Genomic DNA, 20,651 nt, shown 5'->3' on the forward strand with positions numbered 1-20,651 from the left:
AGGGAGTCAGATCTCATTATGAATGGTTGTGAGCTACCATGTGGTTGCTGGGATTTGAACTCAGGACCTTTGGAAGAGCAGTCAGGTGCTCTCACCTGCTGAGCCATCTCACCAGCCCCCGATAATCTTTGTTTTTTTTTTTTTTTTTGGTTTTTCGAGACAGGGTTTCTCTGTATAGCCCTGGCTGTCCTGGAACTCACTCTGTAGACCAGGCTGGCCTTGAACTCAGAAATCCGCCTGCCTCTGCCTCCCGAGTGCTGGGATTAAAGGCGTGCGCCACCACGCCCGGCTGCCCCCGATAATCTTTTTAAATTAAAATGACTGGGCTGGAGAGTTAGCTCAGTGATTAAGAACACTGGCTGCTTGTCCAGAGGTCCTGAGTTCAATTCCTTTCAACCACATGGTGGCTCACAACAATCTGTAATGGGATCAGATGCAGCCTTCTGGTGTGTGTCTGAAGACAGCTACAATGTACTCATATAAATAAAAATAAATAAATTAAAAAATTATTTAATGACAATTCTGACATTTTTAATCCAACTCTGAATATATATAATACAGAATTTTCAGAAGTCAATACCAGGAGAATTAAAGAGAACAGTAAACAGAACCAGTAAAGGGAACATATAAATTTAATGTTACTGAGTACAAGTTCTTATGGTTTACCAGTTTTGTTTTGTTTTTTTAAAAAGATTTATTTATTTTATTATATGTGAGTACACTGTAGCTGCCTTCAGACACTCCAGAAGAGGGAGTCAGATCTTGTTACGGATGGTTGTGAGCCATCATGTGATTGCTGGGATTTGAACTCATGACCTTCAGAAGAACAGTCGGTGCTCTTAACCACTGAGCCATCTCACCAGCCCCTACCAGTTTTTAATAACCCACATGAAGGTTAAAATGCCTTAAGTATCTTAAAATTCAACTTTCCTCCTACAAGGAAAAGAATTTTAACATTTAATATTTCTAGTTCTAATCCCATTGAAGCTCATTGATTGAACTAGTTTAGCATTTCAGGTAAATAAATAATTTTTAAATTTTGTAGAGTGAATAGTTCATAGAAGAAATTCTATTTATACTGATATTTTCCATATTATAAATTTACACTCACCAAGAAATAAGTGTAGAAATATATACAACCAAAAGTATAATTTCACCTGAGGAAAAAATTAAACAGAACACTTCACAAATTTGCACGTCCTCTTTGTGCAGAGCCCTACTTGGCTTAATTCTTTTAGCTTTGGTTTGGCTCTATGTATTCCTTCCACAGACTTCAAATATCAATGCCTATTTATTTTCATTAGAACTCAGGGAGGGTATTTCTACTGAGCAGTGGTGGGGCAAACTTCAATCCCAGCACTCGAGAAAGGCAGAGGCAAGTGGCTCTCCAAGTTCTAGGCCAGATGGGTCTACAGAGGGAGTTTCAGGAAAGCCAGGGCCACACAGAGAAATCCTATCTCAAAACAAAACAATTGGAAAAAAGAGTAAGTCTTAAATATAGTAGTGTCTTATGACCTTATAACTCTTGGTTAAAGGGCAAAAGCAACTGTAGATAGTATGAGAATGAGTGATCCTGGCAATATTCCAGTGAGATTTGATTAAAAACAGACAGTGCTGCTGAGCTGTAATCTCAGCACTTGAGAAGAGGCAAGATGACCAATTCAAGGTTATCTTCAGCTACATAGCAACTTTAAGGCCAGCCTGAATTATGTGACACATTGTTTTACAAAAGCCCAAAACATGGTATTGAATGCCTTTAATCCTAGTACCCGGGAGGCAAAGGCAGGTAAATCTATATGAGTTTGAGGTGAGGGAAGCCTGGTCTATATAGTGAGTTCCAGTCCAGCCAGGATTACATACTGAGATCCTATTTCAAACTAACCAGCCAATCAACAAAGCCAAAAGAGTAACACTGTCCACCCCAAACTAATCAAAACAGTAGTGTGGATTCAGTTTTTGGGCTGCATTTTCCTGAACCCTATTCAAAGAAAATCTCAAACAAAAATGTTTCAAATGGGAGGTAGAGGTATCAAAATAAAAAGGAAAGTGAATATATGAACCCTGATTCTATGAAACTTGCTTTGAAATAGAACATCAGGAGTTGGATGCAGCTCAGTGATAGAAGGCATGTTTAGTATGCTCAAATCCCTGGATTTGGGGTAGGAAAATGGCTCAACAGGTAAAAACCCTTGCCACCACGGCCAAGCCTGACAACCTTAAATTTGTTCCTGGGATTAACATGGTAGTAGAGAATCAGCTCTGAAAGTTGTGCTACACTCCCACTGTTGCACAAAAATAAATGTTTCTGTTTTCCAGTTGGACTAAACCCTACAAATCAAAAGGCCTGGTCACAACACAAAGGGAGGGAATTTCTGCTCTAAAGCATTGAATTATTATTTTGCTGTTAACTTTCTTGGTGTTGAGAGTTTGAATTACAAATAAAAACATTTGGTAAGAAGCAGATGCTTAGCCGGGTGTGGTGGCGCACGCCTTTAATCCCAGCACTCGGAAGACAGAGGCAGGCAGATCTCTGAGTTCGAGGCCAGCCTGGTCTACAGAGTGGGCTCCAGGACAGCCAGGGCTACACAGAGAAACCCTGTCTCGAACCCCCCACCCCCAAAAAAGCAGCAGATGCTTATCTTCTACAGTTATGTGACGGGGAAAGAAAGCAATGCAATTTTTGAACTATATTCAAGTTAATTAGGCTAATGTGTTTTGTAAGGTTTGTTTTGTTTCCCTTCTCTTCCTTCTGAGTATTGGGGATTGGAACCAGGACCTTACCAGCACTAAAGAAGTGATCTACCACTAACCTATATCCTTTTCCTTTTGTTTCCATTCTGAAACAATCTCTGAGTTTCAGGCCAGCTTGGTCTACAGTCAGTTCCAATCCAGTCACAGTTACACGGTGAGAACCTGTCTCAAACAAACAAAATCCACAAACACTTCAACCTAATTACTCAGCATTTTTGTGTACTTTTCTAAGAATGTGTTTCTCATGATAATACTGCATACAGGGTAATAGCGAATCTCTTTAGAACATAGTTTGCAGTTTTCTATTTATATCAATTTCCTTTTTTAAAAAAACATTTTTATGTATTTGATTGTTTTATCTCAATGTATGTGTATATATGTGCTTGGTGTCTTAAAGAAAATATCAATTCTGACATTGGAGTTCGAGGGTTGTGAGCAGTCGAAAGGGTGATGGGATCCAAAGACTTTTAACTTCTAAGACTCTCCAGCTCCCATTGTACAACAATTTTCAAAGGATCTCTGCAAGTAGTTGTTTGGAATTGTTTAGAATTTAGTTTTTGAACCAGACATTGTGGCACATGCCTAAATCTAGAGTAGCTGAGGTAGGATGACAAGTTTCCGGGCAGTTAGAGCTACACAGTTTAAGGAATAAATCATTTGGTCCTTTGTTAGTGTGAGCTGCAATTAGCTAAAGCTGGTTATGGAATCACGGATAAATAGGAGACACTAGGCCCTATGATCCCTACTTGGCAGCTGGCTGCTTGTTTAGGCCCTTGCTATTGATCCTAGGGTTGAAATGTAGCAGGCAGTCGTCTATACAGCTGGGCTCACAAATGGAAGAGGAGCAGGTGCCCACCTTGGGCTTCAAGCACTTCACTGGGTAATATTTGTGTCTTGAACCAGAAGGCTGAGGAATTTGGAGAGAGGGTAATGTTAAAAATTGGGAAGAAGCTGGGTGTGGTGGCGCACGCCTTTAATCCCAGCACTTGGGAGGCAGAGGCAGGTGGATTTCTGAGTTCGAGGCCAGCCTGGTCTACAGAGTGAGTTCCAGGCTACACAGAGAAACCCTGTCTCGAAAAAACCAAAAGTTGGGAAGAAAAAGTGGAGAGAGACGACATGTAATTAAAAAAACAAACAAAAACCCAAACAACAACTAAACAGTTTTATGCTAAGTTGGCAGCTCAGTTTGTCTTTTGTGTCAGGGTGATGCCTAACTTCTGCAGAGGTGAAAAATGTCTCCATTCCTAACCTATGCTGAGTCTCCGGTATTCTCACTTTTTAAGGCTATTTTTCTCATAACATTGACACCCTGTCTCAAAAACAGTACTCTGAATAATTGTGTTTTTTTTTTTTTTTGGCAAGTTGCTGACTAGATAACGTAATTTGCATCGGCTCAGTGCCTAGTTAAACCTTGGAATTGTGATGATTCTTTCATATGATTTTAATATGAAGCTGGCGCTAGTTTGAAGTTTTAGTTCCTCAATGCATGGGCAATTATAATGAAACGGCAAAAAATATCCATAATTTCCCAGTTATTATCTAAAGTTGCGACGTTTCAGCTTAAAAGACTCGCCAGTTTTTTTTTCCTTTTCGAAAACCGGTAAGCAGCCGTGGCCTAAGTATTTCCCGTTGGCTCACTCTGGCCTCAGCCCCACCAGCCTTGAGATTAAGAAATCAACTACGGTTGGAAGGTCGCAGTCAGCAGGGCGTGGGAGTGCAGGGCGACAGTCAGCCAAGAACCCCACGGAAACGCTGCTCTGCATTATGGCCTGTCCCAAGCTCTCACTTTGCCCAGCTCCGAATTCAGACTAGCAGCTTCCAGCTGTCCTAAACGTAGCAGAAGGGGTCGGGAGGCCTGATTTCCACTGTGTTGATTTCGCGGTTTGTTTGCTTTTTCTTTTTCCTGAACCTGACATGTCCCGAACTCGGGCACTGATGAGGGGCAGTGGCCTGAGGATAAGGTTAGGTGTCCTCCGCTCGGGCTCGGGGCTCCCACGGGCTTGCGATTCCGCCAGCATCCGTCGGGAAAGCACTAACCCTGAGAACTTCTGTCGCACTACTTACTGCGACTCGCTCTAAGCTCGGCACTGGCTAATTTGCGGCTGGACGCCAGGGCGGCAAACAGCAAAGGCCTAAGTGACCTGCTGCTTAGACGCCCGGGGCCGAAGAGGCTTCGGAGTAGGCTAAAAAAAAAAAAAAAAAAAAAAAAAAAAAGAGCATCATTCTCGCGAGACTCAGCCTCCGAGAGGGGCGGGGTGAGCAGACGTGAACGCGCTCGGGAGCCGTTAGGGTGGGACCCTTCGTAGGAGGGGCAGGGCGGAGCGCAGCGACGTGGATGGCGATTGGCCGAACCCCCACGGGAAACGACTAGGCGCGAGCTGCGTGCGCGCTCCCGTCGCGGCGGCTGCGAGCCGCGTCAGAGCTCGCTTGCTGGGGGGGGGGGTTGACGGCTTCTGGCGGGTGTTGGTGTCGGGAGGAGGCGAGAGTCGGCTTAGCCTGTGTCGCGTCTGTCTCAGGAACCGGACGGAGAGTGAGGGCACCAGGGCTCACTCTCTAGGGGGGCTGCCATTTTCCGCGTTCACGCCGTCGTGAGGAGCGCAGCCCGGACTCTCCACGACCCCTCCGACTCCCTACTCGCGGGCCTCGAGGCCGCGGCGGCCACCGAGACAGCGCCGCACCTCCCCCACCCCTTCCCCTCGTCCCCCGCCCGCCAGGGCCCGGCCGGTGCCCCACCCCCGCCTGCCTGCCCGCCCGACCGCCCGCCCGCTACGCCGCCGCCATGTCGGCGCAGGCCCAGATGCGCGCTATGCTGGACCAGTTAATGGGCACCTCTCGGGACGGTAAGTCGCTGCCAGAGCCCTGGGGGTGGGGGAGGGGCCGTGCCTGGGGAGGGGGAGGCCTCCGAGGGAGCACTTGGGCGCGCGCGTGCGGCCGAGTAAGGGGTTCCCAGATTGGTAGCGCGAGGTCCCCCCCGTCTCTCTTCCAGTCCAATCAGGGCTTGGCAGGCGGTCTTGGGGGCGGTGACCGTGCGGATTGGCGGGAACTGCTGCCAATGCGGCGAGGCGGGGCCTGGGAGCAGAAAGGGGAGTTTGTGCCTTTTGCTGTTGACTTGGCGGGGTTGGGAGAGCCCAAGTCTGTCTTGGAGTAGTGGGGCGGTCAGTTTGACTATTGATCAGGGACCGGCGGGGCGCTCAGGTCTCCACCCCCAGCTCCAGCTCCTTTCCTCTGGGCTTTCGGATCACCCCTCGCCGCCGTCCTCTAGAGTGTGGAGAGAAACATCCCCTCCCTCCCTGGTCTTAACGAAACCACTACTAACCCCCAGTTCCAGGGACGCTTCGTCGAGCCCTTACAGAATCAACTTTTTTTTTTCGTGTGTGTGGAAAATCTGACCCAAACCATGGTTTCTTAAAGTGGGTGTGTTTGGCCCCATTTTGTAGAAGTGTTTAGGCCTATTTTTTTTTCCCACCGAGAGACCTCCATTTTGTTAGACCACGTATTAGAGACTTCAGTAAATATTGGCAAATTTTACCTGTGCTGAAAACAGAATCATTTTGGATATTTGATGCCCACTGAATTAGAATTGAAGGAAAGGGCTTTTAAAAATACAGTTAGATTAGAATCCTTAGAAAGAGTTATTTACGTGTTTGTTTCTAAAAATGATGAAATGTTGCTTTTGGGGGATAATTAACAATGTACTTTCAAATTAAAGTTCAGCACTTTCTTAAAAAAAAAAAAAAACAAGTCCAAATCCTGACTTGTAAAAACTCGTTTAGGCAAGTTTTTTAGCGATTTAAATGCTTTTTTTTTTTTTTTTTTTTTTTTTTTGGACAAGTTTGGCTTACAAGAAAAGACGTACATAAATTTAGCTTAATTGTAAATCCTGTTGAATTTTCTTGAGTTCTTTGCGGAAAATATGGGAGAAGATAGAACCTATTTCAAATCTTTTTTAGCAATACTTAATACAGCTTTCAGTGTAAGGTTAAGTCCTAATAAAAACCCACTGGAAATTTTTCTTAAAGATAGATACAGGTGGATAACAGATTTATTGTATAGAGAGGAGGGAAAAAATGGAAAGAAAATAAGATTTATTTGTGAGTAGTAAGTAATCCCTTGAAAGTTAAGTAATTAAAAACACCACTGGAATAACCTAACCTTTCATGCTTGGGTAAGAATGTTTATAATTGCAGCATGTCTTAACTTTCTTCCTTCTCCATCATAAGTGAGGATATTTAGAAGGGGCTTCATACAGGAACTTAACAGTTCAATATTTGTAATAACATTTTAGAAATCTTAAAGGCTTACCTTATGTAATCTTTAAATATGAATTGATGCCATTATTGGTAACTTCTGCATAGATAGGATTTCCTTATGTATTTTACTGGGAGGTTAGTTGGATCAAGGTAACTATGACCTGACAATTTACTTTTCTTTTTTTTTTCCCTGTGTAGTCCTGGCTGACCTGGAACTCACTCTGTAGACCAGGCTGGCCTGGAACTCAGAAATCCTCTTGCCTCTGCCTCCCAAGTGCTGGGATTAAAGGCATGCCCGGCTGACAATTTTCTGATAGCAGCCCCCCTCTAGTATTACAAAACTGAACTGTTAAATATGTAGTATATCTGTAAATTTCTCTTTGTAGTCCCAGAATGAAGCTGGATTCTTAAAGTTTAATTATTTTTTTACTTAAATTTATATTCCTGTGTCTGTCCCTGAATATTTTTTAATCCTTCAGACCTATTGAACTTAAAAATAAACACATATTTATGAGTAAACAATAGTATTTGGTTGAAGTGATTTGATTTTCAGTGCTGTATTGATTCAGAAGAAGCATCAATTTTGCCTTTGTAGAACGCTAAGGCAGGAGAATTTCAGTGAGTTCAAGGCTACCCTAGGTTACATAGTTCCAGGCTAGCCTGAGTTAAGGCAAGACCCTGCCTCAAGCAAAAACATTAGAAAAGAACTACTTTTATGGAAAAGTGGGAAAAAAAGGAGTGAATGTTAGTCAGGTGTAGTGCAGTGAGATCCCATAGCTCAAGAAAACAAAAAGAAAGCTTTTTTAAGGTACCGTATTAGTTCTTTCATATATTTGACATAACATAGTACATTTCCTTGTTATTTAATGAAATTTTAATTGAGGACCTTGAAATAAAATCAGAATTACCTTTTTTTGTGTACCATAAACAAAATTAGACAAGGATAAGGGACATAGGTACATCACTGAGAAGCACCATGTCATTTGGACCACATAATGGAAAACCTCGTGTTATACACATGGGACAGCTTACCAAAAATACTGTGTGTTTGGCTTTAAGAGGTGGAATTGGGAACCCAGAAAGTGGGGGAGAGATGGAAAAGGTAGGTAAGGGTGGGTATTTAAAGTAGCTTTGTTTTTTGTTTATCCTTGCAGACAACTATAAAACAGCCAAGACTTTTGGATAGTGGTGCTTTAGATGGCATTTATCCCCTTAACAGTATCATATTTGTGAAGGAATCTGGAACAGTAAAGGAATCTGGGACTCTGGGAAGATGTTGCTCCCCCTTTCCTAATATTCCCCACCCACACTTTTCTGAAAAGAGCTTTTAATTCCTTTTTAAATTACTTGGAGACTTAAATCTGTTGGTTAAGTGTATCATCGATTACTTAAATCAGCTAATCACTTAAGTGACTTAAATCTCACTAGAATCCTTAGGAATAGGCATTGTGGTGGTAGTAAAATAGACAACTTGGATTACTGGGCACTTCAGGAAAGGATAGTCCATGATGTGTGTGGGGGTTGCTTTGGACAGTCAGAAGGGCAGCTTGGTGGCATTGGGAGGTTGGGCATTGGGAGGATAATCAGGAGGTGGGAGAGAAATGCATAAGGGAGATGGGAGGGCCAAAGACAAACTTTGCCTTCTTTGCAATTTTGCCTAGGGCCCTGGTGGTGGCAACCGCCTGTGTGCCACTGAAAATCGTGCCGATGCCTGGCATACTGCATAAATGGAAGCAGGGTACCGCGTGAGTTGAAACATTGGTCACACTATATAAAGTTTGTATATGTGAATCAGTGTAACTCAAACCCATGTAACTGGGGGGTCTGTCTATATTTGGAATTTTCTAATAAGATATAAGTTTAGGAAAAGAACATTGGGCTGAGACTCAGGAGACCTGGTTTCTAATTAGAAGCTTGGGTAAGTCACATAACCTTTTTGCCTCAAATTAAATCTGTAATTTGTTATATGGGAAGCCAAATAATTTTCTATGTTATACTAAAAATATTAAATAAATATAATTAGTTTTTCTTAGGAAAAAAAGTTGCAAGTAGATATCATTACTAGTATTTTAAAATTAATTACATTTAAGAAATTTTTTGCCTTAGAAAAGAGAGAGGTAATTAATTTGTTTTCCCTGAGCATATTCCAGATGGTAACAGTAACACAGGAAATTTTAAGAAACATTTTATTTGTTTTTGTGATAGTTGAGAGAAAGCACTGTAGTGCCCTCAGATGGATAGTGGTTATTTTGACTAGATTGGATTAATTGTAAGAATGTCCCTTGGCATAAATCCTCTGTGGGCACGTAGTTTGGGTATGAATATCTGGCTGAGATTCCAGAAAGACTTAGGAAGGTACAACTAAAGTGAATTAAACAAAATTGAGGTGGACTGGAACACCACCACCACCTCCCCAGTAATAGGGATCAAACTCCAGGCTTTTCGTGTGCTAGGGAGCTCTGAACCACTAAACCCTTAGGCCTAGGACCAGGACCTAGATTACATCCTAAAATTTGAAGTTTGACGTTTAGAAGGTTGTTCTAAGGCTACTATGCTTTTTAAATTGTTTTGTTTGTTTGTTTCTTTTTTTTTTTTAAGATTTATTTATTATTTTACTTAAGTACACTGTAGCTGTCTTCAGATGCACCAGAAGGGGGTGTCAGATCTCATTACAGGTGGTTGTGAGCCACAATGTGGTTGCTGGGATTTGAACTCAGGACCTTCAGAGCAGTCAGTGCTCTTACCCGCTGAGCCATCTTGCCAGCCCTTAAAATTGTTTTTATGGGAGCACAAACCATTTCTGAAAGGTTAAAATAAAATAGGAGTGATAGTGTATCTTCAAATGTGCCTTCGAAGCCGACCTATAGACCCAAAGTGTAGATCGTAGAAATAAAATTGTATGGTATCCATGATACTGAGTAGCTTTGAGCAGACAAGCTACCTACAGCTGGGGATGTATCTAAGCGGTGGAGCGCTTTCTTAGCATGTGCAGTGACCTGTACAATCTTCAGTACCACAACCCTTCCTTCTAACTCCTGAGTGACAAAAAGCTCCTTAATGGCTCTGTACCCTGACAGGGATGTCAGTCAATGTTCCTGGAGTAGTAGATCATAATTGTTGTATATAGGGCTTTCCTCTGATCCTAGCATTTGGCTGTAGAGGCAAGAGGATCAGGAGTGTCCCACACTCAGCTACATAGTTAATGAGGCTACTTTAGGCAACATGAGACACCATCTCAAAAGCCAAATCAACAAGACCCCAAAAACATACATAAAAATTTTTAGATAGTTTTAGCTATTTAGAATAGTAATTTTAATGAGCTATAGGATACTTCCTCAGTTTTTAATACAGGATATTAATCTTAACTGCTACCCAGTTGTGTAGTGTGTGATAACATAAAATTGAAGGAAAAGTATTTTAGGTAGTAACCTTGGAAAATGCAGTTCAGAAAGTAATGTACCTATTCTTAGTACAAGTTAGAAATACCTAGCTAATACATCTACATTTGTATAGAACATTACTGCAAAATTATTGAATCAAAGATTTCCAGTAGTGTTTTTCTTCTGTGGGTTTATCTTTTTGTAAAATCACCTTTATTGTAACTTGTGTTTCTTGACTTGTCATTGACACATATTCTCTTAATTTTGTTCTCATCTTAATGAATTACACTTATATCTTGGTCAGTTGTAAGCCATCCATTTATTATACTTGGCTCATTTCATTTTAAGTAAAAGAGGTATAGCCTTAAATGCATGAGAATACATTTTATAAAAATACATTAAAATGGGATATTTCTTAGTCTAGAGCATGTACATATAAGGCCAAACAGTTTTCATGTATGTCTGTAACCATTTGATTTTTGTCAGTGTTCAGGCATCTTCCACAACATTGAAAAACTCTTGTTAGCACTTGAATAGTGAATCAGTTAAAGTTTCCCCCTCACTTTGTATTTTGAATTCTAAATAATATTTCTGTCTACAGAGCAGCCCAGAAAACAATAAAAATCTCACCTCATAGAACCCTGTTATCTTGGAATCTCTGCAGTTGTTTAGCACTCCTCAAGTAAGCCTATGTTTTTGAGACAGTATTTCAGGTAAAAAAAAATAGAACAGAAGATAAATTATTTTTTGTGTATGTGTAAGTAATGTAAGTGGGAAGTATGTTTCTAGTTAAAGTAGGATGTCAACTAAGGATAAAATGTGTGCAGGATGGGGACTTCAAAAGCAAGTAGATGTTATGGTCATGCTCAGGTTCATTGTTCAGTAATGTGCTTCTTATAGACAGTGAAAGTTAAAGTTGCTTAGGGTTCAGATAAGCAATGGGCTGAGCACTAAATAAAGGTCAGTGAGTGTGGTAAGAATAGAAAAAATGAGTTAGCTGCTTCTTAATGAGCTTCTAGCTGGGCATGGTGACACGTACTTGTAATCCCATTGAGAGACTTAAGCAGGAGTACCTAGAATTCTAGACTGGGTTGGGCTCAAACAAGCAAAAAGTGAAATTGCAAACATGGAAGGATTATATTTGTAATCCTAGCATTCTACCATTTGGGAGGCTGAAGCTGGAAGATGATGCGTTTTGAGGTCAATGTAGGTTTCAACGGAAAAAAAAAAGATGTGTGAAGCAGTTCAGAACTGCTACTTTTGAGGAAATATAAACAGGCCTATCCACCCTAATCAGTCTTTGAAGAAATTGTAGACTAAGAAGACGAAAGAAGTTGGATCATCATATTGGAGAAAAAAATGAGGGAGTGAACCAGGGTAAGTTTCTGAGAGGAATCTTAACAGCTTTAGCACCCAAAAAACCAGTCTGTTCCTTTTTGGGTATGGGTGGGTGTGGGTCTATGCATGAGTGTGCATGCAGGTATGTATGTGTAGAGGTAAGAGAACAGTTTCTGGTATTGTTCCCCTGACCAGTGACCTGGAATCTATCTGTGTCTGTCCATGCAGGCTAGAATTACAAATGTGTACCACTGTGGATAACTTTTTTTTTTAAAAACATGGGTTCTAAGGATCAAACTACAGTCCAAGCAAAGCACTTTAGCAATGAAGTTAATTGTTCCAACTGTTTTATGCTTGTCTTGGAACTCCTGCCTCAAGCAATTTTCTTTCTTTTTTTTTTTTAAAGATTTATTTATTTATTATATGTAAGTACATTGTAGCTGTCTTCAAGGGCATCAGATCTCTGTTACAGGTGGTTGTGAGCCACCATGTGGTTGCTGGGATTTGAACTTTGGACCTTTGGAAGAGCAGTCGGGTGCTCTTACCCCCTGAGCCATCTCACCAGCCCCTCAAGCAATTTTCTAACCTTAATTTCCCAAGTTGCTGGGATAATAGGCATGCACCATTGTTCTACTCTTGATCTTTGGAGTTTAAATGATCATTTACTAGCAGCTGCTTGGGTAGAAATGGAAAGGCAAGGTTAAGATAGAAAATAGATTTATCAATTTTGTAGGATTGTTGAGGGCATAGAGGGAAGTAGTTTTTAAAGAAGTAAACATTTATGGGGCTGGAGAGATAGCTCAGTGGTTAAGAGCACTGACTGCTCTTCCAGAGGTCCTGAGAGTTCAATTCCCAGCAACCACATGGTGGCTCACAACCATCTGTAATGGGGTCTGATGCCCTCTTCTGGTGTGTCTGAAGATAGCTACAGTATATTCGTTTTATTTATTTATTTATACATATATATGTATACACATATATAAAGTTTACATCATATTTTTGTTTTTTGCTGAATAACTTAACAAGTCAAAGGCATCAGAAAGTAACATGTAGTTCAGTCAATTGAGTAAATGTCACATCTTGTTTCTTAACACTGGCCAAAGAGAGAACTTAACTTATTTTTTTTTTTGTAGAAAACACTCTATTGACCCATATGTTTTAATTTAGTTGTGAACCATGTACAACTGATGTTTGACCTATTTGACTCAACGTGAAAAGAATTTAACCAGCTGCCCTTGCTGACTCTTTTATCCTGTCTCAAGAATATGGTAAATTGTTTATTTTTATTTTCTTGAGACCTCAGATTTCTGTAGGCCTCAATTTTATATTTTAAGAGTTAAACTATCCAAAGTTTTGTTTTTCAGTTAGGGAGGGGGGATATTTATGGAGGATACATACTGTACCAAGTTCTGTGTTATATTCTGTTCTGCTGTCTATATATTATGCCCTTTGCAGTTAGTGCTTGAAGATGTTTTAAATAAAGGTTTCGTTTTTATAAATTTATTTTTAGAAATACAAAGTAGAAATTCCTGTATCCCAGGATGACCTTGAACTTCTGATCTTCCTGATTGTCTTGATTGCTAGAGTTACAGGCATGGGCTATCTCATCTAACTTTGTTTACTGGGTATCAGACTTAGGCTTTCATGCATGCTAGACAAAACACTCTATAAACAAACACTTATTTGGCCAGGTAGTGGCTCATACCTGCAATTCTGCCTAGTGAGTGGCTGAGGCAGGAGAGTTTCTGTGTTTGAGGCCAGCTGGGCTACAGAATGAGATTGTCTCAAACTCTAAGGTCTTCCCCCCCCCCCCCCCCATACAAAACAAAATTTGTTGGCTACTGTTCTGGGTAACAGTGTGTCCCAGACTAGCAACAGCGGCATTCCTGTAGTCAAATGCTTATTCTTGAGATGCAAACCAACAATTAGGTTTAAGAAAGTCTTGTTAATTCCTTCCTTCCTTCCTTCCTTCCTTCCTTCCTTCCTTCCTTCCTTATGTATAGAATAGTTTATTTAGGGCACGAGGAGGGGAGTTTTAGGAGTATTAGAGACAGAAAGGCAGAGAGGCTGGCTATGAGCATTTGGAGAGAGACGGGGAAGAAAATAAGGAAACAGGAGTAAGAGGAGAAGAGAAGAGAGTAAGAGCCTTTATTTATTTATTTGAGTTTTTTTTTTTTTTTTTGTCTTTTGAGAGTGAATCTGTATGGTATTGGATCTTATGTTAACTGTATCTGGACCTGAGATCCGACTCTTCCTGTTCCTTAGTGCTGAGATTAAAGGCATTCGGCACCTTGCTTGGATCTTGGTTTTGATGCACATTGAAAATTCAAGAAACCTTGTTGTAGATAAATGTTTCCCCACCCTTACTGGGTTTTGTTTGTTTGTTTTATTGTTTCCTATTAATACTTTTTGATTTTTTTTTTTAAGACAGGGCTTTTTTGTGTAGCCCTGGCTGTCCTGAAATTTGCTCTGTAGACCAAATTGGCCTTAAACTCCAAAGATCTACCTTTCTCTGCCTCCTGAGTGCTGGAGTTGAAGATGTGCACCACCATTACCTGACTTAATATTTTTTGTCAAGTAACCTTCTAAAAATTTTAATTTTGTGTGTGTATGTGCACAAGCTTTTGGTGGGGTAATACTGAGTATTGGACCTGTGATCTTCTACAAAGGTAGAAAAGCACTTGTGCTACATTACAGCACTTGGTATTTTAGACTGGCTTTCAGTGTATGTACTAGGCTGGCTTTTTATCATCCTCTGTAGCTCTAGGCAGATTTTGAAGTTGTGGTCCTGCTTCTACAAGGAGTTGGCATTATAGGTTTGTGCTTAAATTAATTTTAAAAAGACATTTGTATTGCCATAAAAATAAGTACAAATAGAAAGGCATGCTAATAGAACTAGATTCCTTTTTCTTTCTTTCTTTTCTTTTTTCTTTTTAGACAGGGTGTCACAATGTAGCCCTGGCTAGCCTAGAACTTTGAATGTAGAACAGGCTGGCCTCAAAACAGAGATCTGTCAACCTCTACTTCTCAAGTGCTAGGATCGAGGGGGTACACTACCATGCCCAGCTTATACACTTGTCACTTAAAATTCCATATGCTTAAAGTTAGTTTGTCAGGTCAATATTAAATAGATAACATTGCCAAGAAGAAACTTCTTTCTTGAGTTAATGGTTTTTTTTTTTTTTTTTTTTTTTTATAACATTCCGGTTTTTTTTTTTTAATTAATTTATTTATTATATGTGTGTACACTGTAGCTATCTTCAGACACTCCAGAAGAGGGCATCAGATTTTTGTTACGGATGGTTGTGAGCCACCATGTGGTTGCTGGGATTTGAACTCAGGACCTCTGGAAGAGCAGTCGGTGCTCTTAACCACTGAGCCATCTCACCAGCCCCGAGTTAATGTTTCTTACTGTGTGGTAAATATGTTTTTTATGAAATTGAATGATATCCCGAATCATCTGTGCCAGTTTCATATTTTGGAAAATACTGTTCTAGGTTTTCATATAAGATGTAAAATTAATTGCCAGTCTATATCCAGTGTATATCCATGCTTATGAATAGAAATGACTAACCAGAAACCACAAAACTTGTGAAGTAGAGAGTTCTTGGTCATCTCTTGGGAGATCATCTAGACCTGCAGAATGAAATTACTTTATTTATCTTGGTTTCTCATTTTTCCTTTAGTGTTAGTTTTGCAGGATGTCACAAACACAGTGGCAATGTGAAATGAGAATGCAGCAGTAGAAACCCTGAGAACATGATTGTGATTTATGGAACAGAGAGGGATATACTTTCTAGGAAACATGTTTTATCTTAGACTCTAGAAACTATTAATAGTATAGGGAATTTATGTCACAATTTAACTTGTAGTATTAGAAGGAGTATTTGACTACAGTGGTGCTTTGTCTTGTTTTTTTGTTTTTAAATTTGTGTGTGTGCCTACTTGTGTATATGTGCACCGTGTGTGTAGTGCCAGAAGAAGGCAGAAAGAGGCCCCTGGAGTGGAGCCACAGACAGCGGATGACTATTCTGATGTGGGTGGTGATAATCCAGCCTAGGTCACCTGCAGGAGTACCTAAGTTCCTTTAACCGTTGGGCTATTCCCCCACAGTAGTAACATGTTGTTGTTTAGTTTTTCGAGACAGGGTTTCTCTGTGTAGCCTTGGCTGTCCTGGAACTCACTCTGTAGACCAGGCTGGCCTTGAACTCAGAAATCCACCTGCCTCTGCCTCCTAAATCCTGGGATTAAAGACGTGCGCCACCACTCTCAGCTCACAATTCTAATTGAATTGTTGGTTGACATACTTTAGGGTGTAATTAATTGATAGCAGTAGAATTTCAACTACTTTCCTTGGCATCCCCCAATTCATATTTTCTGTCCCTCTCCCTCCACCCATCCACCCTCCCACCCCCCTCAAATAGGCTCTCCATGTAGTCCTGGCTGACCCGGAAATCCCTATATAGATGAACCTCGTCTCAAATTCACAAAGACCTGCCTGCCTCTATCTCCCGAGTTGTTATTTTTCTTAGAAATTTGGTGTGTGTTTGCTTCATCTCTTTGTCTGTCTTGCCCAAACTGGCCTTAATTTTAGGTGATCTCCTGCCTCTGTCTTCTGAGTGCTTAGATCACAGGTATGAGCTACCAATAATCCCAGATAGACAAAAAAAACTAATATGTAAATATTTACAAATTAACACTTATGTTTAAGTGACACATTCTTTTATACTGATTATAATTATCTGATTTTGAAAACAAAACAACTATATGAATGAACAAGTAGTACCTTGTATATTTTGCTCATATTTTAAAGTGAATGGCAGAGTCCCCAGAGGCAGCTCTTGAGAATGTGAGTATATTCAATACTACAGTTTCTCTGCTGTACTGTTTTGTAGCTTTAAGGCTTACATCCCCTTTCTGAGGTGTGTTTTTCATTTTAGCTTGTCCTTAAGTTGTCCCTAGTGCTCTCTTTTGTTTTTTTGTTTTTTGTTTTTCCTTTCCTTTGTTGAATTTTGATTGGGGATGTTTTCCTTGATGTTTATAGTTATTTTGAACAATTGGGGACTTATTTTATGGGACAGGGTTTCACTATGCCCTGATAGCCTGGAACAGCTTCAGGAATGCTTGTATTAGAGGTGAGCCCTACCACACCCACCTCTGGGAGTCTTTTTAGTGAACAAATCAGCTAATTGTATCATCTTTGGTTCTTTTCAGCTATTTCTTAAGATAGCCTTTAATGTAGATGTAGATGTAGCTTGAGAAGCTGAGGCAGAAGAATCCTAAGTTCTAGCTAACCTGATCTACATAGTGAGATACCACATCTCAAAAGAAGAAGAATTAAAAGAATAAGAAAAAAACATAGCTTCCATTGTTTCTAATTTTGTATGTAGGAAAACTCTGGATAGAAGGCACCAGATAACCAGAGTATAGGTGTTACTGTATCAGAATTGAACTGCAACTTTGTGTCAGAATAAAATTTAGCAGGCTGTAACTTTCGGCATGCATGCTAAATTCCGTATAAGCTTATTAAAAATATTTTGAGTCAAAGTCTTACTCTATAGCTCCTTAGTCTGGTCTAGAACTCACTATGTAGTACCACTCACTGGCTTCAAGCTTACTGGCAGTCCTGCCTCCGTCTCCCAAATTCTGAGGCTACAGGCATGAGGCACTGTGCCTAGTTTTGTATTAACTTACTTTTCCAATTCTAAGTCAACACTTTAGGTTTTTGTAATATCTCTCTTTAAGTTCCAGAAGTATGTTTATAAAAAAAACTCCTGAAGTTGTCCAAAAGAATATAATGGCACACATTTTTGCTGTTTGTCAAGACCCTTTGCTTGTGTAGTGAGAGAAGACATGTTTGGAGCACAGCCTTGTAATGCAGTTTCTTTAGAATCTTCGCTCTTACATTTTCATTATTGCTATTCTGTTAGCATCTTATAGTTGCCTTTTCTCCAACTTCATTGTTTTTATATAATTTTGTTACATGGTTTTCATACATAAGTGATTTTGGATTTTAAAAGTTTGTAAAATATCAAAAGTCTTTGATTATACTCAATAACACTGACATTACTAGCTAGGTGTTGATATATGCTTGTAATTCCAGTACTTGGAGGACTGAGGCAGAAGGATTGTGAGTTTGAGAGCAGCCAGGGCTGCATACTATGTTTCTAACCCATAGCTCTCCCCGTCCCCATATTTACCTTGGAAGTTTTTTTCCCTATAATAACCATTGTTCTCTTTAAACTTGTCAAGAGGATTATGGTTGGAATTACACTAGTAGCTATTAGTGATTATTAACGTATAAGACTATATTAATGGACTATAAAGAAATACTGCCATTTCTAAACTGTATAGTAGTCTTATGTTCACATTTCCTGAAGAGAGAGCTGCTGCTACTGCTCAGCGTGACTTCTTCCATTCAGAAAGGAACATCTTATAAAAGTACCAACTATATTAACTATATTAAGTAGTCTCAAAGGATCTTTGATTATATTAAAATATTGTTTTCTTATAAAATACACTTTAAATTGCTTACATATACAGTAGGTCAAACAGGATACACTTATTAAGGTAGCATGAAGAGGGAAATAAGTATTTTAAAGAGTAACTACAAGGGCTAGAGAGATGGCTCAGTGGTTAAGAGCATTCTCTGCCCTCTTCTCACTTTAGAGCACCAGGCACAAGTGTGATTCACATACATACCTGCAGACAAAACTCATACATATAAAAGCAAAAGTAATTACAAGCTGGGTGTGGTGTACACCTATAGTTTCAGCTCTTGGAGAGACTGAGGCAGAAGGATCTTGAGCTGAAGTTTGAGACACTTAGCCAGCTTCTCTGTCTCAAGGAAAAACTAGTTGCCAAAAAGATTTCTATAGATAAATGTTGAAAAACTTGTAAAGATAGGTGACACAGGTAAGGTGCAAGGAGGATTATATAAGGATGATCAGATTGACTCCAGGAGTCACCTTGGCTCATGTGAAGACATGGGTTTAATTTTGCACATCTTAAATGATTTCTTGCCCTGCAGTAGACTAGAAAACGATAGATTTTTATGTAATTTCTACACTATTATGTGGAAGTGTGATTTATATTGGAAGGAAAGGTTATAATGCTTCCTCTGTACTCAGGGACTCAAGAGAGAGGTTAGGTAAACAAGACGCTACTGGTTGGTTGTTTTTTCTAGCTCTAGCTTTAGTTCATTGAAGGGGTGTGGATCTTATTCAGAGGGAAGGGACCTGCTGTGTCTCAAGTCAACTGAGTGACAAAAGGTCCTAGAAACATCTACAGATGGTGGTTGGTGGTAGACACTTTGTCACACTAGCAATTGTGGGAGAGCTTCCCTGTCCCTGCCTCTGCCTTCATTTATAGACACAGGATACATCCGTTGCTTTGTATGTTGATGTATTTCTTGCTCACTTTTGATTTCAAAGCTGAGCTCTGAGCTAAATCTGTACAAAGAAATATTGACTGCTTTTATAAATTGCTTGCCATTAATGCCTGATGTAATACAGTAAGATAGGATTCTGCCTACCATTAAATATGTCAAATATTACAAACTTTAAGGTTCTTTTGAAATTACAATACTAAACTCAGTTCACTTTTGCTAACTTCACAGTTGTTGATCACATAGCATGGTCATCCACTCACATCTTAAAAAAATACAGGGAGCATCGGAGAGAATGGGTAAAGTAAAATTTTGATGTTTTTAAAATAGCACCTGAATTTATAAAAGTTGATTTGGTTTATTGTTTGTAAGGGAAGGGAGAGGGTGGGAAATATTGAGGGGGAGGGGGAGCGGGCGTGGATTTTGGGAAAATAGCATGCATTGTGTACAATGTCAGATACCACTTAGGCCAAGGTTTTATGTGCTACTAATACAATTTATATCAGGTAGTAGGATCATAATTACATATTGGGTATTGCAATGGGCCTCTTTTTCCTTCACAGCAAATTGAAGGGAATTTTGATAGCAGTATTGAGTACAGTTTGAGTAGGAATCCTGGTTTTAGAGGAGGCCAGTCCATATCCCAGAGTGAGACTGATGTCTTAGTGCCACCTTAGGTTCAGTTACTAGAGAGTTATGTGGTATTCATTTCAGCTTTTATTGTATACTTTATACACAAGTGTTCTGAACTGTTTATGACACCCAAGAGCGGATTGAACAAGAAAAAGGCAATGAAATTGTAATTCATTACAATTTCATAGTTAGTTGTTTAATGGACATGATTAATAGAACTTTTTGTGCTTCTATTCAAATGAAAAACTTGTGGCCACCCAAAATTCTAAAGCAGATTCCTCATTAGACCTGGAGGTGCAGGCATGTGTGTAATCTCAGCACTTGTGTAGAACAGGAGCATCAGAGTCAGAGAGAGTTCATGGGCAGCTCGAGCTACATGAGACCCTGCCTCAAAAATAAAAAAGGTTGGGCTAGAGAGATGACTCAGAGGTTAAGAACACTGTGTGCTCTTCCAGAGGTCCTGAGTTCTGTTCCCAGCAACCACATGGTGGCTTTCAACCATTATGGTATATAGGTGTACATACAGATAGAGCACTCATAAACAAATCTTTAAAAACATTATTTAATAAATAGATAAATAAGGTTTAATACCTTATTCAAAAACCTTGCTTAGGCGGCCGTGGTGGTGCACGCCTTTAATCCCAGCACTCTGGAGGCAGAGGCAGACGGATTTCTGAGTTCGAGGCCAGCCTGGTCTACAAAAGTGAGTTCCAGGACAGCCAGGGCTATACAGAGAAACCCTGTCTCGAAAAACAAACAAACAAACAAACAAAAAGACCTTGCCATTGTCATTATATATAAAGTTTAATTGATTTTTGTGACAGAGAAACCTGCTTTTATAGGTAAGATAATTTGTTTTTGATTCAACTTGATCTAATTGCTGCCTCATTTAGAAAATTCCTTAAAAGTTCA

General features: G+C 39.9%; 1 protein-coding gene across 25 annotated transcripts in view; it reads left to right on the top strand.

The window, feature by feature from the left end:
- The first annotated feature begins 5,016 nt into the window (after positions 1 to 5,016).
- Luc7l2 (LUC7-like 2 (S. cerevisiae)) overlaps positions 5,017 to 20,651 on the top strand; it is a 58,620-nt gene continuing 42,985 nt past the window's right edge. For 3 of the 25 annotated variants that reach the window (NM_138680.3, NM_001170848.2, NM_001170849.2), the window contains exon 1: positions 5,017 to 5,591. In NM_138680.3, coding sequence (NP_619621.2) covers positions 5,531 to 5,591 — 61 coding nt within the window. In that variant the 5' untranslated portion in view covers positions 5,017 to 5,530. Of the gene's footprint in view, positions 5,592 to 8,661; positions 12,988 to 13,529; positions 19,406 to 20,651 lie in introns of those variants that run through there. The other 22 variants (NM_001311099.2, NM_001311100.2, XM_006505747.4 and 19 more) reach the window with 19 other exon arrangements.

This window comes from Mus musculus, chromosome 6, assembly GCF_000001635.26.
Source record: "Mus musculus strain C57BL/6J chromosome 6, GRCm38.p6 C57BL/6J".
In the NCBI taxonomy this organism is placed as follows: Eukaryota; Metazoa; Chordata; class Mammalia; order Rodentia; family Muridae; genus Mus; species Mus musculus.